Source organism: Echiichthys vipera (genome assembly GCF_963691815.1).
Source record: "Echiichthys vipera genome assembly, chromosome: 1".
Taxonomy (NCBI): Eukaryota; Metazoa; Chordata; class Actinopteri; order Perciformes; family Trachinidae; genus Echiichthys; species Echiichthys vipera.
Genome location: NC_139826.1, coordinates 36931018 through 36953447, shown reverse-complemented (window position 1 = coordinate 36953447; position 22430 = coordinate 36931018). Strand labels below are relative to the sequence as shown.

The 22430-nt window shown below is 43.3% G+C and overlaps 1 protein-coding gene across 1 annotated transcript in view; it reads left to right on the top strand.

The window, feature by feature from the left end:
- The window catches only part of LOC310948242 (C-myc promoter-binding protein-like), a 90662-nt gene that overhangs the window by 33954 nt on the left and 34278 nt on the right, over positions 1–22430 (top strand). Inside the window, exons 4-12 of the mRNA XM_083915295.1 lie at positions 5586–5655; positions 9695–9864; positions 14265–14590; positions 15235–15301; positions 15517–15575; positions 17567–17711; positions 17821–17996; positions 19507–19607; positions 21547–21762. Of these exons, the coding sequence (XP_083771421.1) occupies positions 5586–5655; positions 9695–9864; positions 14265–14590; positions 15235–15301; positions 15517–15575; positions 17567–17711; positions 17821–17996; positions 19507–19607; positions 21547–21762 (1330 nt within the window). The remainder of the gene's footprint in view (positions 1–5585; positions 5656–9694; positions 9865–14264; positions 14591–15234; positions 15302–15516; positions 15576–17566; positions 17712–17820; positions 17997–19506; positions 19608–21546; positions 21763–22430) is intronic.

Genomic DNA, 22430 nt, shown 5'->3' with positions numbered 1-22430 from the left:
CAGTAATGTGAACATGACTTATATGTTAAGACAGTTAATACAGCAGAGTAGTAGAAACAAGCACAGCTAAGCTAAATGCAGTGCAAGTACTTATCTATATGTACTGCTCTGGATGGGGGCAGATGCAAAGAAATAAGTTTACCAGGAGGAGATTGAAGCCGTTATCTATGCCCTCTTCAAAGCCACCAAGCTCCGTTGACAAAAAGAGTCATTTTACCTCAAAGAACACGGCGGATGCTCGTCCACCGCTGCCACGATTGGTTAGTTTTTTTGTTATTGTTGTAGATTCTCAACTGTTAAAAACACCAAAATCACACAATAATACAAACAAACTAACCCGATTGAGGCAGCGTCAGATCAACAACTCCTCTGCATCTGCGAGGACAAATAACTGTTTTTGTCAATGGAGTCTGGCGTCTTCAACGAGAGGCAACTAGGCTGTCTGAGGGCAAAGTAAAGCTGTGAAAATTCTTAATATTCTACATTTAAACTGATATGGACTTTATAAGATAAGAACCTCAATTGAAAGAATCCGAACTACCCCTTTAAGAAACTCTGTCTTCGTCTGCTTATGCTAAACTTTAATGGCTGATGCTCCTCATGATGTAGCCGTAAAAGGAAATTACCTGGGTGGAGGGCGCGGGTCGACGCTTAGTGTCAACATTTTTCATTACAGAATAGCTCCTGAAATGTTCCGTCATCAAAACAACGTATTAAGACGTTTCTCTGTGACATTTTGAATTCTGCAGACTTCATTGTTCTTCCTGTCAGGGCCTCGTCTGAAACTCAAAATGTCAAGATCTATATTTATATTTTTTAAGCCAGCAGAAGTCTTGAATCCTCGACTCCACTCCCAACACCTGCACTTTCCTCAAATCCGTCTCCGCACACGTGTTAAAGGAGAGACTTAAACTGGTGGCATGAGCTTCAGAAATACATTCAGCAAATACAAGATGACATTTAGACTGCCATACTTTCTTCAGTCAGACGTTAAATGATGGAGTTTTGAGGAGCTGTGAATTACAGAGAAATGAGAGGTCGACTGCATCTCACCTGTTGGTTTTTCCAGTTCATTTTTACAAGTTAGGCTCATTTCATTCCCCAGGTGACTCACGCACACTGGCCAGTGCATCCAATTATGTTAAACTGTGTAAAACCCCCGTACATTGCCTCAGGAAGCTTTTATTAATGCTGCGTGTGTTTGTTCAGCTCCAGTCTGGTTTCTCTTCGACGAGGGAAATCCCTGGAGATTGATGGTCTCTGCTTTCGTGTTTGGTTTAATCCTCACCCAGTTTTTGTGCCATAGAAAAATGTGTATTTCTTTCCTATCCTATCTCACGCACGCTAGCAGCATGCCGCACTTAATTAATCAGCGTCGATACCAAAGAACCAGGAAAGCACGAGTTTCTCTGTTCTCTCCTCTGCGTGTTTGACAGAGAGCGGGGCTCATCTCCGACACAGGAGATTCTCACGCACGCACGCACGCACACACACACACACGCACACGCACACGCACACGCACACGCACACACACAGAGCAAGGCAGCGTTGCCCTGCAGCTTGTTCAGGATACAGTAAGTCAGGCCTATGGCGAGCCAAGAAGAAACTAAATGTTGTAACCAATTTTCAAAAGTCCAACTGCAATATAATATAATATAATATGATATGATATAATATATGACGGCGAGCCGAAAGTGGTCACATTGTGGTTACACTTCGTCTGACACACACACACACACACACACACACACACACACACACACACACACACACACACACACACACACACACACACACACACACACACACACACACACACACACACACACACACACACACACACAGCGTTCTCTATTCCCTGGTGGCGGGCTGACAGATCTTTAGATTCTGTCTTTTGTGACAATGAAAAAAAAATATTGCATCGAGTACCAAATTCCAGTTACCGGCTCAAATCAAACCCCCACCACAACGACCTCCTGGTTGATCCAATCAGGAAGTGGCAAAAACTGCAGTTCTCTGAGTGTCCACTAGGGGCAGGTTTAATAACAGAGCAGTTTCTCATTGACCTCCATGTTAAACAGGCCGTTTTCACAGCATCATTAAACCTGTTTAAGGACAAAAAAACATTCTAGTCTGTATGTTAGATCATATCTCCATGACAACACTGAGGGGGTGAATTTGTTTGTACCAAGCTAGTCTTTATTTTATTGGAGGTTAAAGTTTATGAATAATTAGGGGCGTGGCCTCTTGAGTGACAGCTAGCCTCTGGCCCTCACTTCTCCTCGGAGGTAAACATCAGCCAGATGGACGTATCTCCCTCCCCCCAACGTCACATACATGCCCTAGTTTGGTCAGAGGAAATGAGGCGAAGTCAAAGTCTGAGAAGATGGCAACTCCTGTAGGCGAGGACGATTTTGAGACCCGATTTTGAGACCGCAATGGAGACGCTACATCCATTTTTTTATACAGTCTATGGTTCAAATGTGAACGGTACCCAACCCTACACACCCCGAGAAACTATGTGTGTGTGTGTGTTTTAAAACCTGCACGCTGAGAGAAAGTGTGTTTAGCTTCAATATATAAATCTACACACTTCATTCATTCACTCTGAATATTGGGATTTTAGCTACACAAATTCTTCAATCTGACAAATGTAGGAACTGTGAGGGATCGGTCATTTTAATATTTCAGACCAGCAGCGGGTGCATGCTTCATGTTCAGCCCCCGGGTTGTTAAAGATTTATTGCTAATTTCGGTTGCCATGGACCGTCTTCCCCTCCCAGAGTGACTAATTATCACACACAGGACGTATCATCACTTCTCCCTACACGCTAATGCTTCGGTTATAAGATGCACACACGCCTGAGTGGAGTTGGACTTTTACTTGGGACGTGTGTGACTCAACGGTCGGAGGGGTAATGATAGGATCTTCCAGTGTATTGATCATTTCACTGAATGGCTTTATGGGGACATTTTAATTGAGGCCAAATGATGAATGATAATAGACTGAACTTATAGAGTGCTTGGCTGCATAGTGGACAAAGGGCTTCATGACAATTAACCTCTCCTTTATACACACATGCACACACACACACACACACACACACACACACACACACACACATACACACACTGGCCCGGGTATCAGGGGGTCTAGACAATGTCTATTGTGCACTCAGCAACATTATTGATAACCCCTGTTTTGATACTTTATTATTCCGGACAGCCATAAAAGCTGCTGCAGCTCGTCCCTTAATTACAAAGTGGTTCGATCCCCGGCTCCTCCTGTCCACGTGTCCAATCGTCCTCATGCGAGACACTCAGGGTTCCCAATGTGTCCTGGAAAACCTGGAAATTAGAGGCTATTTTCCAGTCATGGGAACTTCTGGAAATCTGATAAATTGAGCAAATATGCTGGAAACAATCTCTGTATTTTTGCCCCTCGCTCCTTCGTAAACCTCGCTGCGTTTTTGTTTGAAACTCGACTTGTTGGTTGGATAAGCTGCACGGTGACACTTCAAAGTACAGGAGATTCACCTGATGTAAAGCCAGGCACTCCCTTTTCATGTCAGCTCTCATCTGCGGAGATGAACGGATCTTTTTGCCGTAAAGTTTATATTTATTTTAGAGCCGTGAGCGGCTTAAATGTGTCAACACTGGGGTTCAAATTCATCCTGAGACTTTTTGTTTCTTTGTTTCTTTGTTTGTTTCTTTGTTTGTTTCTTTGTTTCTTACTTTGTTTCTTACTTTGTTTCTTACTTTGTTTCTTTGTTTGTTTCTTTGTTTGTTTCTTTGTTTCTTACTTTGTTTCTTTCTTTGTTTCTAACTTTGTTTCTTTGTTTGTTTCTTTGTTTGTTTCTTTGTTTGTTTCTTACTTTGTTTCTGTGTTTGTTTGTTTCTTTGTTTGTTTCTTTGTTTGTTTCTTACTTTGTTTCTTACTTTTTTTCTGTGTTTGTTTGTTTCTTTGTTTGTTTCTTTGTTTGTTTCTTACTTTGTTTCTGTGTTTGTTTGTTTCTTTGTTTGTTTCTTTGTTTGTTTCTTACTTTGTTTCTTTGTTTGTTTCTTTGTTTGTTTCCTTCTTTGTTTGTTTGTTTCTTCTCATTTCCTGCCAGCACTCAACTGTCTCTGTCTAATGGATGTAAAATACATGTCATTTTTAAACATGCATAGTAATTCAACCATTGGGATATTTCTAATTATGGAAAAGACAGGATTTCAGCGTCTGCAGCTAGAACATTGCATTCAGTGATATGTAATTACAGATCAAAGCCCACATGACAAACCGCAGAACGTGCACTTTGTGGAACCGATTGGGTATGTTGCAATTTAAAGGTTTTTATCTGCAGCAGCTGACGCTCAAGGCTCAAATCTGAACGCACCAGAAAGGCGAGTGACAGAAATAAAAACTGAAGCCTCTGACGGGTTTTTAGGAGGGGAGAAAATCCGCCTCAAAACTTTGGAAAATCACCATTAATGTAAAAGTATTCATAATTTGTTTTTAAAAACAGTAACTGAAAACCAGTTTATCTGACTTCTTCTGGTACTATGGGTCCAAACGTGATGTGATTTGGGGTCCTAAGTCTTGTTCCAGGTCTGTGTGATTCACGTAACGTCTCCTGTTTTGCTCTGGTTTCCAGTGGGGCTCCTCCGTCCACCTGTGTTATAAGAAGTCGGTGGCCAAAACATATTTAAGCCCTTGAAATATGCAATATGCTTAGTTGGCACGCACATAATATAGCGTCCATTTCTGTGGACGACACACATTATTAGAGAGTAGGCCTTAACTGACTCCCGCCCTCTATTCTAAGGATTACGGTTTATTTCTACATGAACATGTTAAGATCCAATGACTATAGTACGTCATGTAAAAGGAGTTGCTCGCACATAACATTTCATTGTATCACTTTACGCTGTCTTTGCTATGAAGCAGAGAGTTACAAGTGCAAACAAAATGGAAATTACTATGTCATTGTTTCTCGTTTGTGTGTCCACTGACAGTTACTAATGACCCAGAGGCCTGATTACCGAGCACCGCAGTAATTTGGGGTCCTAAGTTTTGTTCGAGGCCTGTGTGACTCACGTAACGTCTCCTGTTTTGCTCTGGTTTCCAGTGGGGCTCCTCCGTCTACCTGTGTTATAAGAAGTCGGTAACCAAAACATATTTAAGCCCTTGAAATATGCAATATGCTTAGTTGGCATGCACATAATATAGCGTCCATTTCTGTGGACGACACCCATTATTAGAGACTAGGCCTTTATTGGACTCCCGCCCTCTACTCCAAGGATTACGGTTTATTTCTACATGAACATGTTAAGATCCACTGACTATAGTACGTCATGTAAAAGGAGTTGCTTGCACATAACATTTCATTGTATCACTTTACACTGTCTTTGCTATGAAGCAGAGAGTTACAAGTGCACACAAAATGGAAATTACTATGTCATGTTTCTCGTTTGTGTGTCCACTGACAGTTACTAATGACCCAGAGGCCTGATTACCGAGCACCGCAGTAATTTGGGGTCCTAAGTTTAGTTCGAGGCCTGTGTGACTCACGTAACGTTTCCTGTTTTGCTCTGGTTTCCAGTGGGGCTCCTCCGTCTACCTGTGTTATAAGAAGTCGGTGGCCAAAACCAACACAATAGCCTACAAAGCAGGTAAGCCCTCCTTAATCCCATGAAGAAATCCGATAACCATGTCCTGTTTAAGTACTTTCTCTCTGTTCTCACTTCTTCCCCTAATCGCTGGATTATTGTGTGAGCACTACAAAAATGCTCCGAGGACGAGGATGAGGACGCACGTAGATGTAATTTGGAAAGCTACTCGTTTTATGAATAAGAAATCGGACAAATCGTCCTGGAAATTAAGGGCGCACTCACACTGTCCTTCCGCACCGCGCCCCGGGCTTTAGGGTACTTGTCCCCCCTCCCTCTCCCCCCGCGCCCCAGCCCCGTTTGTACTCACACTACCTGGGCCTCGCGCAAATGCTTCTTGCTGTCCATACGTCATCATGCCGTAACACGTCACACGCATTGATGACGTCATCGCGTGTGTGTGGCTTTGTTTACAAATCTTTCCACAGACCTCGGAGTTTTTGTGCGTCTTGTCGCCTGTTTTTTAATCTTTTCATCGACCAAATCTGCAGTAAACACTCCACCTCCGCATCACACCAACGTGAACCTTTCGCCGCCATTGTTGTTGTTGTTATATGTCCGTGCATGGTTCGTCCTTCTATTTTCTATGTCCGAACAGGCGCACATACCGCTACCGCCGTAGTGCTCGTACTCGTACACGCTCGTGCTCGTACATGTGCAAACGGCTCTACAAAATCCCACTTCTTTCAAGCAGGCCGTGGACGGCCCGCTGTCCGCAGTTATGCGCGGAACGGGTGCACTCACACTGCTTAAACGTACTAGGCTTTAGCTGAAAAAACGGTTTTGGCCCGGTACAGAAGGACAGTGTGAGTACGCCCTAAGTTCATTTTGAAGCGTTAAATGTTTTGTGTGTGGTGGAAATGTCTCTAGAGAGGAGGGTCTGCTGCATGAGGACGTTCTGCTGCAGCTGCAGGTTCAGGCTCGTTCAAGCTTGTTGGGAATCAAAGACGAGATAAGCCGCCACTGGCCAATATCCCTCCCCTTTAAGGGGTTAAACGGTTGCCAATTGTTTAATGATAATGAGGCTTATTTCACATTCAATCCATGTGAACTTTCAACGCCAAAAATCGTCCGACAGGAGACCAGAATCTTTTTGGGATAACGCCGTTGGCTCAGTGCGGCTGTGTTTGGCTCGGCCTCCGGTTGGCCGGCTGATGTTTTGTTGTACATGTCTTGAACTCTGCAGCAGACTGTGAATGGAGCGATCCTATCTGTCTCTAACCACAGATTCAGATGAGTCAGCTTCCAAAGTACTGCAGTTTATCAAATCTATCTTTATTTTTATGGCACTTTTCATACTTTTCACAGTAGCACAAAGTGTCTTACAGAAAATAAAAGCTAAACTGATCGTTTTCAACTTTTGAAACACAAAAATTCAGCACGCCTCTGACTCTGTGGTCTGAAAACAAACATGTTTTTGCAACATGACTTTATTTATAGACTCAGTTTGATCCAGAACTGAAGCTTGTTCTGTTGCTGGATACATGGATATATTGTAAACGTGCACATTTAGCTGTGGAGGAGTGCAGATACAAGACTTATCCAGCGTTTACGATATAGTAACTTTATCTTTTAGGGAGAAAAACTGTCACGAACCTCCTGAAATGACACTTTATTCATTCTTAAAGTTGCATTAATCAATTCTGTGACTGGGGCCTTATTTACCTCAACTACAAAAGGTAACAGGCCTTTATTTGAAGCATGCTTGTATTAAAGCCTTTATCTCTAATTGCCTCTGTTTGAGAGTGTAATAAGAAGAATAATTGGTCATATTTTAGTATGAAGCATCATTTTGAGCTGCTCCTGTTTGCCCTGTTAAAGTTGCAGCATTACACTGTGAATACAAACTCAACACTTTCTCCATCTGTTTCAAATTAAAAACACCTTTTAACAGTTCAGAACAAGCTGTTGAGAATAGCATGATTATACCATTGTATTTATTACATTTAAGCCCTTGAAATATGCAATATGCTTAGTTGGCATGCACATAATATAACGTCCATTTCTGTCGACGACACCCATTATTAGAGACTAGGCCTTTATTGGACTCCCGCCCTCTATTCTAAGGAATACGATATATTTCTACATGAACATGTTAAGATCCAATGACTATAGTACGTCATGTAAAAGGAGTTGCTTGCACATAACATTTCATTTATGTATCACTATGTAAAGCTGTCTTTCTGCCAAACAACCAAAGCGAGCAACAAGCTCAAAAGAAAGTAGGACATCTTGCTGATGAAGAAGCAGATATTTTTTATTAGGAGTTCGTGGAGATCAAACCAGAGAGAGAGAATATCAGACTCACATTCATCAGGTTGACACACACTCACCACAATAATAAGTGCTTCAGGATATATATATATATATACTTATATATTGTATATATTATGACACATGAATTGATCGTCCTGTTAAAACCGAGCTAAGCTTACGACAACATTTAACAAAGTGTGTAGAGGAAGTAAATAAACTAATGTTGGAATAAAGTCTGTTGAGTCTGTGCATTAGTATCATTACAGCAATATATCAAATTACTTCCCCACTCAATGGTGCCCATTATCAATATTTTTAATAAGGAGAGGAATGTGTATGTTTTGCATTCATTTGTTAGTTTTTTAGCTTTCTGTAAATTCTATATATGATGAATTTTGCACTGGAACAATGGCACACGTGGAGAATCTGCAGTCAGTGTGTATTAAAGAGGCACTAATCAAAGACTCTGTGCACTCGTACAGACTCACATTGTTTCATTTCAGTTGTAAAATTCTGTGAAATCAAACAAACAATACATTTTCCTCCTTCAGAAACACAGATATTGTGATGAATCGTTGATGGTTGTCTTGCGATGTATCTTGATACCGTCGCTATAACGTGATCGTGTGGAAACACTTAATAAAGAACAGCACATTAGGTTCTTTGTCATGACATGCACAACATGCAGAGACATTGGCCCTCATTTATCAAACGAATGTACGGCAGAAAAACGTGCGTACGACCATTTCCTGGCAAACGTCGGCATTTATCAATTTGGACGTGAGCGGGAGCTACGATCAAATCTCATGTCAGGTCTGAGGTCGTGTACGCACATTTCAGCCTGTGTATTTGCGGTGCAGCTCAGCACATTCGTGCGCTGAGATTGGTCAGATAGGAATGTTTCATAACTCACACATGGGTCCTTTACTACGACCAATTCTGCGCTCAGATCTGCGCCCGTTTTCACGCAAGATTGATAAATGAGGCCCAATATGAGCAGGGTCTTAATACAGCACTCCATTATTAACACGTCATTTTGAATAATCGTCAACACAGAGGTACAAACAGAAGGTAGGTTAGTGATATTTTAAGCAGTAAGAATAAGCGGTGCCACTGGAGAAATTCTAATTACAATGGTACAAACTATCATCGCCTCCAAGCCTCCATAACACAGCAGTTTGTGTTGTGTATTTTTCATATAATGGGCTGTAATGTAGCTGTGTGTTTTCATGGTGAATAAAATCAGATTGTTTTAGTGAAGTGTTTAACACTACAGCATCTTAAACAGCTCATCACCCCCCCTCTGTGCACCTCTAAAATGTGCATTTACAGTTTTCCATCATTTCAGCGATGATGAAACGTGGGTTTTTAAGGTTTATTACGCGGCTGGCACTGGGTTTGTTTTCACAGTTTGTCTGTAAATAACCCTTGTGGAGTCCTTGAGCCAAAGTTAGATGAAGCGCAGAGTTACAAGTGCACACAAAATGGAAATTACTATGTCATTGTTTCTGGTTTGTGTGTCCACCGACAGTTACTAATGACCCAGAGGCCTGATTACCGAGCACTGATTGCTCATTACAAAGCCGGGCTTTTGCAGTGAGACACTGACTCAATAAAGTAGCTTATCATTGTGATGATGATAAACTGAACTTGCTTTGTTTCATTTTGTGGAAAGGCTATTGTGCCTCTAAATCAGCTGTTGCATTGGTAATCACAGGGGTGGAGGGTGCACTTTGCAGCTCTCTGATAACTGCAGTTTGTTTATTTCTGTTTTGTTTCCTGTTAGGGTTATTCAGCAGATATCCAGAGGAGGACTATGAGTCATTCCCTCTGCCGGAGTCTGTCCCTCTCTTCTGCCTCCCCATGGGGGCCACAATCGAGTGCTGGCCGGCTAACACCAAATACTCCCTCCCTGTTTTTTCCACCTTTGTCCTCACCGGAGCCTCCGGAGAGAAGGTAAACTGGTTTTCTTTCTTTCTCTCTTATCCAGACGACTAACAAACATCTCATCGTAGACCTCAACAACAAACTGTAACTGCCTTCTGTGCAGCTGACATGACCACAGACTCACACACTACAGTGAGAAAACCACACTGCTCTGCATGCCAGGAGGGAGAAAGTGGGTCAGGCATGCATGTTGCCTCTGTCAGGTGAAAACCTGGTAACTCCAACAGTTGGCTGAAGAAATGCAAAGTATTAACACACACTGTTACCAACATTGGCAAGGATGACGACAATGCATACGTTACACACAAACAGACAACATAGAGTTCACATGCATTCTTGTGTCCCTGTAATTATTAGATTCTGCTCTCAAAGATGAGATTTTAAGATTTTATTTGTTTGCACAATAAAAACAAAGCAAACTCAAAAACATACAAAACCACAAACAATAAGTAATCAAAGTAAACGATAAGTGAATCATAAATCAATCATAATGTCAGCAACATAAGTCAAGCAAAAGCATAAAATACAGTACTGTGTCAAAGTTTTAGGCTACCAAGGTTGTGTCACAGGTCATACACCATGGCAAGACTGAGCACAGCAACAAGACACAAGGTAGTTTTGGTTCTACTGCATCAGCAAAGTCTCTACAAACACAGATTTCTAAGCACACTGGAATTTAAGATGTGCTGCTCAAACTTTTTTGAAGAAGAACAAAGAAACGGGCAACGTTGAGGATCGTAGACGCAGTGATCGGCAAAGGAAGCTTAGTGTAGTAGATGAAAGACACGTCAAGCTTATTCCCCTTCAAAACGTGAAGAAGTCCAGCAGTGCCATCAGCTCAGAACTGGCAGAAACCAGTGGGACCCATGTACACCCATCTACTGTCCTGGGGAGTCTGGACAGAAGTGGTCTTCATGGAAGAGTTGCAGCCAAAAAGCCAAACCTTCGACGTTGAAACAAGACCAAGAGACTCAACTATGCACCAAAACATAGGAAACGGGGTACAGGAGGCAGTTTGTTCACTGAAGGGCCAGAGAGCTGTACAATAATGAGGGTCTGCAGGAAACAGTGAAGCATGGTGGAGGTTCCTTGCAAGTTTGGGGCTGCATTTCTGCAAATGGAGTTAGAGATTTGTTCAGGGTTAATGGTTTCCTCACTGCTGAGAAATACAAGCAGATACTTAAACATCGTGCAACACCATCAGGGAGGCGTGTGATTGGCCCCAAATGTATTCTGCAGCAGGATAATGACCCCAAATATACAGCTAATGTCATTAAGAGCTATCTTCAGCTCAAAGAAGCCCTGGAAGTGATGGTGCAGCCCCCACAGAGCCCTGATATCAACATCATCCAGTCTGTCTGGGATCACATGAAGACAGAGAAGGATTTGAGGAAGTCTACATCCACAGAAGTTAGTTCTCCAAGATGCTTGGAACAACTTACGAGCCGAGTTCCTTCAAAAACTGAGTGCAAGTGTACCGAGAAGAATTGATGCTGTTTGGAAGGCAAAAGGTGGTCGCACCAAATATTGATTTGATTTAGATTTCTCTCCTGTTCAGTCACTGCATGTCGATAATGGATGAAAAACTATTAACACTTCCATTTTGTTTATGGCATTTTTCACACCTGCCTAAAACTTTTACACTGTTGCGTGCGTGCGTGTGTGTGTGTGTGTGTGTGTGTGTGTGTGTGTGTGTGTGTGTGTGTGTGTGTGTGTGTGTGTGTGTGTGTGTGTGTGTGTGTGTGTGTGTGTGTGTGTGTGTGTGTGTGTGTGTGTGTGTGTGTGTGTGTGTGTGTGTGTGTGTGTGTGTGTGTGTGTGTGTGTGTGTGTGTGTGTGTGTGTGTGTGTGTGTGTGTGTGTGTGTGTGTTAACCCAGTTTTGTTCTGTCAGCTGGGTCACTGTGCAGCTGCATCTTATGATCTAAAGGATGTAACGATGACCTACATGATCAAGTGAAGCAGTAATGGGGATAAATGAATTATCTGAAACGGACGAACAAAATCCTGATACTCAAACAGAAACTGCAGTATTTTAATTAGAGTGACGCGTACTCTGCGTAGTGTAGATCTGTGGCTCAAGCACACTGAATGGTTGATCCTCATCCTATTGAGAAGTTTTCTCTACTTTTCCCGTCAGTTTGTGCGTAAATTTCACCATAGAGCTGCCGCAAGTGATCGTCTAACAGAGAAAAGGAAACGATTCCTCTCTAAGGCACTTCATGTTGTTATTGTCCCGTGCGTTTATGTTAACAAACCAAATTCTTTCACAGTTGTCACACATAGATCACCTCCTTGTTGGGCTGTTCCTTCTTCTCCTCCTCCTTGCCATCGCCCCTCTTCTTGTCCTCCTTCTTGGGCTCCTTCTTCATCTCCTCCATGGTTCATTTACATCCGACTGAAATTGATTTTGTTTTTTCTTTGTACTGTAGTGAGCTATCAGGGCGCTGCTTTTACATTTATATTATATACCTCCAATCTGTACAACTACAAAAGAAACGCACGCCTTTGTGTCCAAATGACACCCGTGTACGTTGGCTTTCGTGCAGCCTGGGCAGCCATGAATCCATCTTAAAGGGACAGACAAACAAGCTTGGTTCCCAAATCCAAACACTAGCCCCTCTCTGGTGTGTTGGTCTGTGGGTTTGGAAGGCGTCCCAGTTGGGAAGAGGCTCGTGTTGACACATATTAGTGAATTAGGCGGTGAAAAACACGTGTGATTGAAATCAAATAGCATCCAAAGCCTACCAATGTTTAGATAGCGGCGGCTCTGCCGAACGAGGCCAGAACGGGGTCGGCCAAGGTCAGAGGGGGAGACTCTGCAGAACTCAGTCACATGTTGGCCCACGACTACACAAACACACACATATACACCGTGGTTACATCATGTCACTGCTAATAAGTAGAGGAATTGTAGAAGCTACTATATCTCCGGTGTCCTGATTCTTGCATTGTTGCCCTCTGAAAACAAACCACGCCCAGTTACGTTATTTTTGTGTTTGCAGTGAAATCTTCTCTCACGGAACACATAGCGTATATGTGTAAAGAAAAGAAGAGCTGTAAAAAGGCAACTGACATTTCCAGCCTTATACTCGCCAAAAGAGCTTCTTAAATGGGCAGAGTGGGGGCATTTTGGACCAGGGAGTTGGTGTCAAACTGATCCAGTAAAGGGCCGTGTGGCTGCAGGTTTTCATTCCAACCAAGCAAGAACACACCTGACTCGACTTACTCAATCACCTGAACTGTCTTCACACAGTTGATTTGTTGGACCAGGTGTGTTTTTGATTGGTTGGAATGAAAACCTGCAGCCACACGGCCCTTTACTGGATCAGTTCGACACCCATGTTGTAGATGGATATTCAGTTTGACACATCAGTAGTGTTTGGTTTATTACAGCACATTCTATTTCAGAAACTTGTCATGTTGAACATACTGTAAATCATATTAGGTAGATTACCTAGTAACCGTAGCTGACATACATATAAGTATATCTCTCTGAAATGTAGGTATGTAGATGTATAAAGTAGCTGAACATGGAAATGCTCAAGTAAAGTAAAGTACCTCAAAATTGTACAGTTCTTGAGTAAATGTACTTTTTAATTCTCCCCACTGCCTGAACTAAACTTTTCATTATTCAAAACTTGCCAAATCTTCTCTCTCTGTGAATATGTGTGTGTGTGTGTGTTGCAGGTTATTTATGACGGAATAACCTCGAACCAAACCTGCACGAGTCCCTTGAATAAATGTGGATTGGTTAAATATTTTACCCTGAAAGACTAGACAACAGCACGTACGTTTAATTTTCACATAACCAGGTCAGATTGTCATTCACATCGACTGAATAGAGATGCAACGCTGCAGGCCTCGTTTCTGAACACAAACACACAAACACACAAACACACAGGCGTCCTCAGTTCAGTCATCAGCAAACAAAGACGCGGGCCACCTCGGTCCGCTTCGGGGAAACTGTTAAAAACCGACTCAAAGGCAGCCGGCAGATAAGCCAGTTAGCTTTGATCTGTGTGTGAATGGGGGAAAGTCTCATATTTCTAGGAATCAAAGGGGATTTTTAGGCCTAATGCGGATGCTGGCTCAGCTGTCCGCTCTTTGTTTGGCCACAGTTGGCACTCTTACTATTGATGTTCAACAAAGGTTAACCAGAGGAGCATTACACTTACTTTATTTCTATGCTCATTGATTTTTTTCATTCATTTAAGAGCAAAGGGACGTTTCAGAGGACTGCACAGAGGTTTCTCAACCGTCTGTCCCTATTTAGTTTGATCAAAACTTATTTTTTCTTCTGTTTCTGTCCTCTTAAATGTCTGACGTTGATAAAGTGCCTTGTATGTGAGCAACTGTATGTGATGCATCTACAGACGGTGAGCTGTGTGTCCGACATGTCCTGTGTTTCAGGTCTACGGTGCTGCCATTCAGTTCTACGAGGCCTTCCCGCAGGAGTGTCTGACTGACCAGCAGCGCTCCCAGCTGGGTCTCCTGAGCCCGGATCCACCCAAACCTCCTCCCTCCTCCTCCTCCTCCTCTTCCTCCTGCTCCAGCCGTACGGGGTCACCCACCAGCAGCGGCACCGCGAACAGCACGGCCTCAACTCCACGCTCGGTCTACACCAACAAGTGTATCTGTCTGCTCTCCCACTGGCCCTTCTTCGACGCTTTCCGCAAGTTCCTCACATTCCTCTATCGCTACTCCATCTCCGGCCCTCACGCCCTGCCCATCGAAAAGTGAGTTCTCTTTTTTTAATCTTTTAATTTTGTTCAATTTCTGTTCTTGCTAATTGTTAACTACACCAGAGAGAAGGCTAGGTGGGCTAGCTTACCACACTTAGTAGACCTCTGCTGTGTTAGTGGTCTCAGCTCCCCTAAGCGACCAGCTCCGTCGTGTTATTTTGTTGCGTTGAACGTCGGAAACAATAGTGCAGGTGTCCATGGGCTGGGACGCTGTGAAGCTGTGGTGAAGTCTGAGTAGCGTCCTCCATCGCAAGCCTCACCAACCTACTTTTAAGTGACGGTGACGCCTTTTATCACACACCCAGAGTAACCACATCTCCATCATCTCTCAGCATGAAAGCAGTCCACAAATAACGTATAGAAAAGAAAGAAGAACACTCCCAACACTTGCAAATCTTAGAAGTGAGGTGAAACAATACAGCAAATAACAAAACGTGTCCTGAAAAGCAAAAAACATCACCAATACAGTTCTCTCAAGCTGTTTTGTGTTGGATATTTATTATTTACTTGACATCAGCGTAGTCAGATCACGCCGTAGTCAGTCACGCTCTTCATGTTTTACTGCTGCTAATAACTCTTGCCCGTCTCAGGAGGGTGTATTGACTGACAACTGCCCCCCTCTTTCTTCCATTTCGCAGGCATATCTCTCATTTTATGCACAAAGTTCCCTTCCCTTCCTCTCAGAGGCCTCGCATTCTGGTGCAGGTAAGTGTATGTGATGTTTGTGCTGCATATGGTGCACGTTAGAAATGGTATTTTATGATTGTGCAGTCAATAGCGTTGTTTTCTGAAGCCCTGCGCTGTAGGATAGCCTGTGGGGTGCAGCAGTTTCAGTATCTATTATAGATGCATATGTAAATGATTCAGTGCCGGCATATTTTGCTCTCTTGGTTTTATCTCACTTTCCACCTTTTCTGCAGCTTTCCCCTCATGACAGCCTGATGTTGAGCCAGCCAGTATCTTCTCCTTTACCCCTCAGGTAAGAGCAGCTGCACATTGGGGTTTTTCAGCATTTACTTTGTGCTAAATGTAAAATAATTATGCATTTTAACACCGTTTGGCCCAAGGATGCAGTGTTGGTACACTACTGGCCTGCCACATAAGCTTGATTGTGCCCAGTCCGGTGGCTGAGAGGACGACTCTCTACTTCTGAGTGTTGTTTAAAGCTTTTGGGTTGTAGAAAGTACTCTTTATAGATCATTTTGTGTGAAGGGTTTGTTTTGTACTTGGAGAACAAAACGTCGTACAGTGATTCAACCAGACTGACGACTGAAAGGGCAGAAAGACACAAAGATCCTTCTGAGCAGCAGTTGAATGAGAACAGAAGAAATCAGCAGTCATTAGTTAAAGAAACTGGAAGCTGAGCATCCAAATATGTGCATATTTAAACAGGAACAGTGACAAGTGCTCAACAATGCAGCCTGGAATCAACAGGCAACATGTTGCTTTAACAAAGCTCTTCTATGGTTAGCACTGTTGGACTATCGGATGGACATACTATGAACTGACAGATTACAGTTTAAACCTATTCAATCGAAACACTGAGTAGACTGCACAGGGCCCAGACAAAAATGCACTTACTCAATATTTAGAGCCACATTGCAGCGTTCAATAATGATCGATGGTAACTGACGCGTCTCTGGACTGGAAAACTAATTCATCATCCGAGTTTAGACAATATTATTCCTTGTCATGCAGCGCTGTCGGGACATCGACTCAATGAAAGTTTCAAAATCATTTCATTCTTGTACTTTTGGGGCAAAACTATTTGAAAAGTAAACAATACATTTGGTGTCTGGATTAAACAGTTTTTATCTGTGTTAAAAGTGCCATTTATTAAAGGAGAGAAGGAAAACTGTATCAAGGAAACTGTCATGAACGGTTCAGGGATAACACAAAAATGGTGGACCCCATGCAGACACGGACACAAAGTAAAACACTACAGAGAAAACAGATACTATAACGAACAAGACGATCACGGAAAACAACAGGAACGGGAAACGGGAACACGGGAAACTAGGGAGAGACAGAAAACAAACACGATTTGTAAACTTACGACGGGGAGCGTGATAATCACAACGAGAAAGGGGACGCCAACCCGGGGGGAATAGTTTTACCACGAATGGGTCTACAACGGTCCGCCGCTGCATGCCTGTCAGCTCGCGGTATTTATGGTGGAACAGGTGATCAGCGTAACAGGCTGCAGCTTGGGAGGGGAACGCCTACCGGACCTAGACAAAGACAAGGGAAAGAACACATGCAGGGAAACGCAGACAGAGGGAGACAAACTCACACACAAAGGAAGAGAGGAGGATACTGACAGAACCAGATCTTGACAGAAACGGCTGATTCCAAACTTTAGAACGGTCCTGTACCCAGACACCATATTTCCTTCAACTTTGGAGCGTTCCTCATGATTTTTTGTATTCTGCTTTTATGTGGCCGCAAAACAAAATTCCTCCTACGGGAGAATAAAGATACCCTTGAACCATAACCTTGAAAGATGAGAATTCCGCCAAAGCCGCCACGAGCACCTCCAATAATCTACAGTTAACGGCACTTTAATCTCACCAAGAGCCGAACAAATGCTTGATGTATCTGCAATAGTGGGCAACAGTAGCTCAGTCCATAGGTGACTTGGCTGGGAACCGTAGGGTCGCTGGTTCAAGTCACTTTGTGGACCATGTATGGAGCGTGGACTGGTGGCAGTTCATCTCCTGGGCACTACCGAGGTGCTGTTGAACCCCCAACTGCTCGGGGCGCCCCCTCGCTCTAACATCTCTCCTTTATTGCATGTATATAGGTCCTGTCTGTGCATGTGTGTGTTTCAGGCCTGTGTGTGTAACATGATTAATAATAAGAGTGAAAAAATTTAATTTCCCGTTGCGGGATAAATAAAGTAATTCTTCTTCTTCTTCTGAATAGTGGACGTTTTTTATGGAATTTTGTACGTTTGTGTTGTTTTCGTAGTGGTGGTCGATTTTCCACGCTGCTCCAGAACCTCGGACCGGAGAACGCCGTCACCTTGCTGGTGTTTGCCGTCACTGAACATAAGATCCTGGTCCACTCGTTACGACCCGCTGTTCTGACCAGCGTCACTGAGGCTCTGGTGTCCGTAAGTGACTGAATAATTCTAACTAACCTGCAATGTTTTAAAGACGGATCCCTTCTGTGCCTTCCTTTTCATCTAACTCTATATTTCACATCTTCATCCTCCTCCTCAGATGATTTTCCCGTTCCACTGGCCGTGCCCGTATATTCCCCTGTGCCCGCTGGCGTTGGCCGACGTGTTGAGCGCCCCCTGTCCGTTCATTGTGGGAGTGGACTCACGCTACTTTGATCTTTATGACCCCCCACCAGACGTGAGCTGCGTGGACCTTGACACAAACACCATCTTCCAGTGAGCACAATACGCAAAAAACCTCCCGATGCTGCTGAGTTGTTGAGGCGAGGTATCGATGTGAGGAATAACATCTGTGAAATGACATCTAAAGATGTTTTTTTAGACGTTAGCATCGACCTGGATCCCTTGAGAAGAAGTCCGTGGGATTTTTTCATTGGGCTTTGAATTATTCCAGAAATTAGCTCAGTGGCGAACAAAAGTTTATGACACCTACACGTTTTGTTCAGCAAGAGAATCACAAATGAACGCCATTTTAATGATTTTTGAAGCGTAAATGTAATCTCCAGAAGTAAAAAGCTAACCTATAACTGAACTACACCACACACTGGCTTTAAACTCATTTCTCTTTCACACCTTGATTACGTTTGACGTCTCATTTCGCCACTTCTTAGCAACCGCCTTTTTTTTAAGAAATGCACAAGCTTCAAAATTCAAAAGTGGGGTATTTACTGATGTATTTAACGTTGCAGAACAAATCGTTAAAATATTTTAAGCCTGTGTTAAAGAATTTTTTACCTTCTCACAGCGCTTCCCCCTGCCTGACCTCTGACGCTCCCTCCTCCCCTGACACATGCGTTGAGAGAGAAATGCTGCGTTCAAGTGCCATGGGAATCCGAATTTTCGGACCTCCAACTAGGCAAAGTGCACTGGAATGACTGTCAAAGTGTGACCTCCTACTATTGAATTCGAGGGAGATCGACCTACCCCAAATTCACCAGTAGGAGGTTCCCCTTTGACAGGCATTCCAGTGCACTTTGCCTAGTTGGAGGTCTGAAACTCCGGACTTCCCATTGCACTTGAACGCAGCATAAGCAGCGCAAGTGAAATGGAGCGACGGTGACAGGAAGGAAGCTCGGCAAATCCTTTTGTTTGAACCGAATAAAATGATTGGTCAGACTTTTATCAGAAATATATGAGAATTGAATATTGATGAGTTCCAACACCTGGTGGATTTCCTTTACATTTCAGTGTCGTACGCTTATCAGGAGCATTTTAAGATTACAAAAGAAAAGTGTAAAAATGCCAGAAAGGTAGGAATTGCATTAAACACAGAACTTATTAAAGACCTATAACCAAAAACCCATTAAAAAAACAAATTTCTTGGTTTTAGGACTCATTCCTTCCGCGCTCTATAGTGTGTCATTAACTACCGTGCACTGAGTTGAACATATGCTCTACAGCACTTCCAGCTAAGAGTTCAACTTTGTTTACTTTCCTGCATCTTTTTTTTTCCAGACCACATAACTGCAAGATCATGAGTTCTAAGTTTAGAGACCAGGGCATTTTCCTGGAGTCTGGGTAGAAAATGGTTATTTTTGTAATGTCGGGTTTTAAAGTGAAGAGAATGCATTTTTCTGGTGCCTCAGGTACAGGCAGTAGTGGTTCATATCATATTTTCTGGGCCTCATTGCAGCAAGACGTGCGTTAGGGTGGTCTGACCGCTGTCCCATGTTGGTTTTGGCCTCTTGGACTCCACACAGCTCACCATGTGCTTCTGCTTTTGCAGCAATGAAGATAAGCGAGCCCTCACGTGGAAGATCCTGCCAAAGAAAGCCTGTAAAAACCTGATGAATGTGCTGAGCAATCTCCACCAGCAGCTGGTTGACGGTGAGAACAAACGATTGCTAAGACGTGTTTGATTTTGTTGTATTTGCTCCTGCATGCAAGTACACTTTCGGTTTCTAATATGTTTTGTGTTCAGTTGAATAGAAAGTGTTATGGGCTGTCGCTTTTCCCAGAAGTCAAGTTCACACAAATTCCAACTCACACGTAACTCAATAAATACGTCGTCTTCTCAGGGCGGGTTCAGACCTACAGGTTCCTGGATCGAAACCAATGAGGATGATGCACGGTTTCTATTTTCTGTTCATGTTGATCCGTTCAGTGTTTTCAGGCTCACTGAACGCAGATGAAACTGTGAAAATAGGCAGGTATGACGTGACATCCTGTTACTGTGTTGCCTATTTCTCACATTAAATGTTTACAGAAATTTAACGGTCTCTTTAGCTGTAATTGGAGAGCGTTTGTGATGTGGCCGCAGAGGTCTGTCAAATTGCGTCAACGGACATTTTTCTCTGCACAGTTGATAATTGAGCTGAGAGAGCCCAGATTTAAAAGCAACAGGTTGGTTTATATACATATTTTGTTAGAATACGGGCAAATAGGCTACTAGTTCATCAAAACGAGGAAAGAAAATGCTTTTTTAAACGACGAGAGGACACAGAGAATGATAAACTTCCTGTCATTAGTCCGAATGGTCCAGAGTTCACTAAGGGCGCACTCACACTGTCCTTCTGCACCGAGCCCCGGGCTTTAGGGTACTTGTCCCCCCTCCCTCTCCCTCCTCCCGCCAGGCCCGTTTGTACTCACACTGCCTGGGCCTCACGCAAATGCTTCTCGCTGCCTATACGTCATCAAGCCATAACACATCACACGCATTGATTGACGTCATCGTGATGCGTGGCTTTGTTTACAAATCTTTCCATAGACCTCTGAGTTTTTGTGCGTCTTGTCGACTGTTTTTGAATCTTTTCATCGACCAAATCTGAAGTAAACACTCCACCTCCGCATCACACCAACGTGAACCTTTCACCGCCATTGTTGTTGTTGTTAAATGTCCGCGCATGGTCCGTCCTTCTATTTTCTATGTCCCAACAGGCGCACATAAATGACGTCAGAACCGCCGTAGGCATCGTGCTCGTACACCTGCGTGCGCGTGCTCGTACATGTGCAAACGCACTCTACAAAAGCCCACCTCTCTCAGACGGGCCGTGGACGGCCCGCTGGTCGCAGTTATGAGCGGAGGGGGTGCACTCACACTGCTCAAACGCACTAGGCCTTAGCTGAAAAAACGGTTTTGGCCCGGTGCAGAAGGACAGTGTGAGTGCGCCCTTAACAGCAGTCCAAGACATCCCTTTAAATTCGAGTTGTTTGGTCCAAACCAGAGTAAACGCTTCAAGGTTCTGTTCAAACTTACTGAACAAGGCGGCTGTGAACACACCCTTGGACTATATTTCTACATTTTCTGACCTTCTGTTTAATCAAAAATGAAAGAAAATCACAGCATGTTGAGCTTTATTTTTACGGGACTCTGTTGTTGTTAAATCTGTTCTCCATTCAGTCTGTACTCTTCTGCTCTCCAGTATTCAAACCATCAAAGCATTGTTTCCTAATTACCCGTCTGCCCGCCCTGCCGTGGCGCTCACTGTTATTATGCATTATTATAAACTTTCGGTGCTGCTGCTCATTGAGCTGCAGATATCAAATAAATGAATTTTCTGATCCAGTGAAGTTGAAAATCTCCCCAGTTTCTGCCAGAAGTGTTGAATGTTGATGCCTGCCAGAGGTTTTAGTGGAGACATCGAAGCCTCATGGACTTTCGGAAACTTTGATAACAACTTGACTATCAGCCTGTTCCTCTTTAACCATAGAGCAGTCCTCTGGCCTTAAGATCTTCCCATACTTCTCCTTGCATCATAACGACTTCATCAGAAGTGCAAGCTTTATGTAAATTGTAATACACATCTTTTTGTTCCTGTGTCTTCAGGTCAGCAGCGTCCTGACGGGCTGCAGGAGCTGAGCATGAGTGATTCCACAGAGCTGAGCTGTGGGAAAAGCCTCCACACGCTGGAGCTGGAGATCCAGGAAGCCTTCCTGCGCTTCATGGCGGCCATTTTGAAAGGCTACCGCTCATTCTTGCGACCCATCACCCAGGCGCCCTCTGAGAAAGCTACCGACGCCAGCTCGCTCTTTGACCTGCAAGGTATGTGGAATCATGACTCTGTGAACACTTGGAAATGAATAAATCTGAATGACGATTCCCAACAAAGTGTTTACTGACGACAGATGGTTTAAGCTTCGCTGCTTTAATTCCAGTAATCTGAAAGACGTGTTCTTCAGTGCACAAGTCCAGCTCAACTGTGCTTTCTGGTGAATAAACACTATAAAGCCCATAATCATGGCATCGTGTAGAAGCTTTAGTATCTACTCATTTAAACAGAATGTGATCAGAAGGAGCTGCGGCATGGTTTTGACAGGCGTCCTTTTGACGATCAGAGAGTTAAACTTATGTAAAACGAAATTAAGTGGATTCTAAAATAAGATAATTATGTATTCTTTCCAAGATCAAGAATAATTGTAAAATGTTTAAGACCAAAAGGATGACACATGAGGGAACCTGTTTACACTGCTCACAAACCAACTGTCAGCTTTGGTGGTGTCCGGCTCTTAAGACGCTAAGTAACGCCCATTCAAAAAATGATTGCTGGTCCAAGCCTTGTATTTCTACAGTGCCGTGTTCCCTGTTGTTTGGACATATCAATGACATTTTACAGAGTAGGCATATACAACACTCTATGACTTATTTCAACTCTTTCCTATCGATAAAAAAGACGTCTAACTGATGAAAGAGGTGATCATAATTGTTCACAT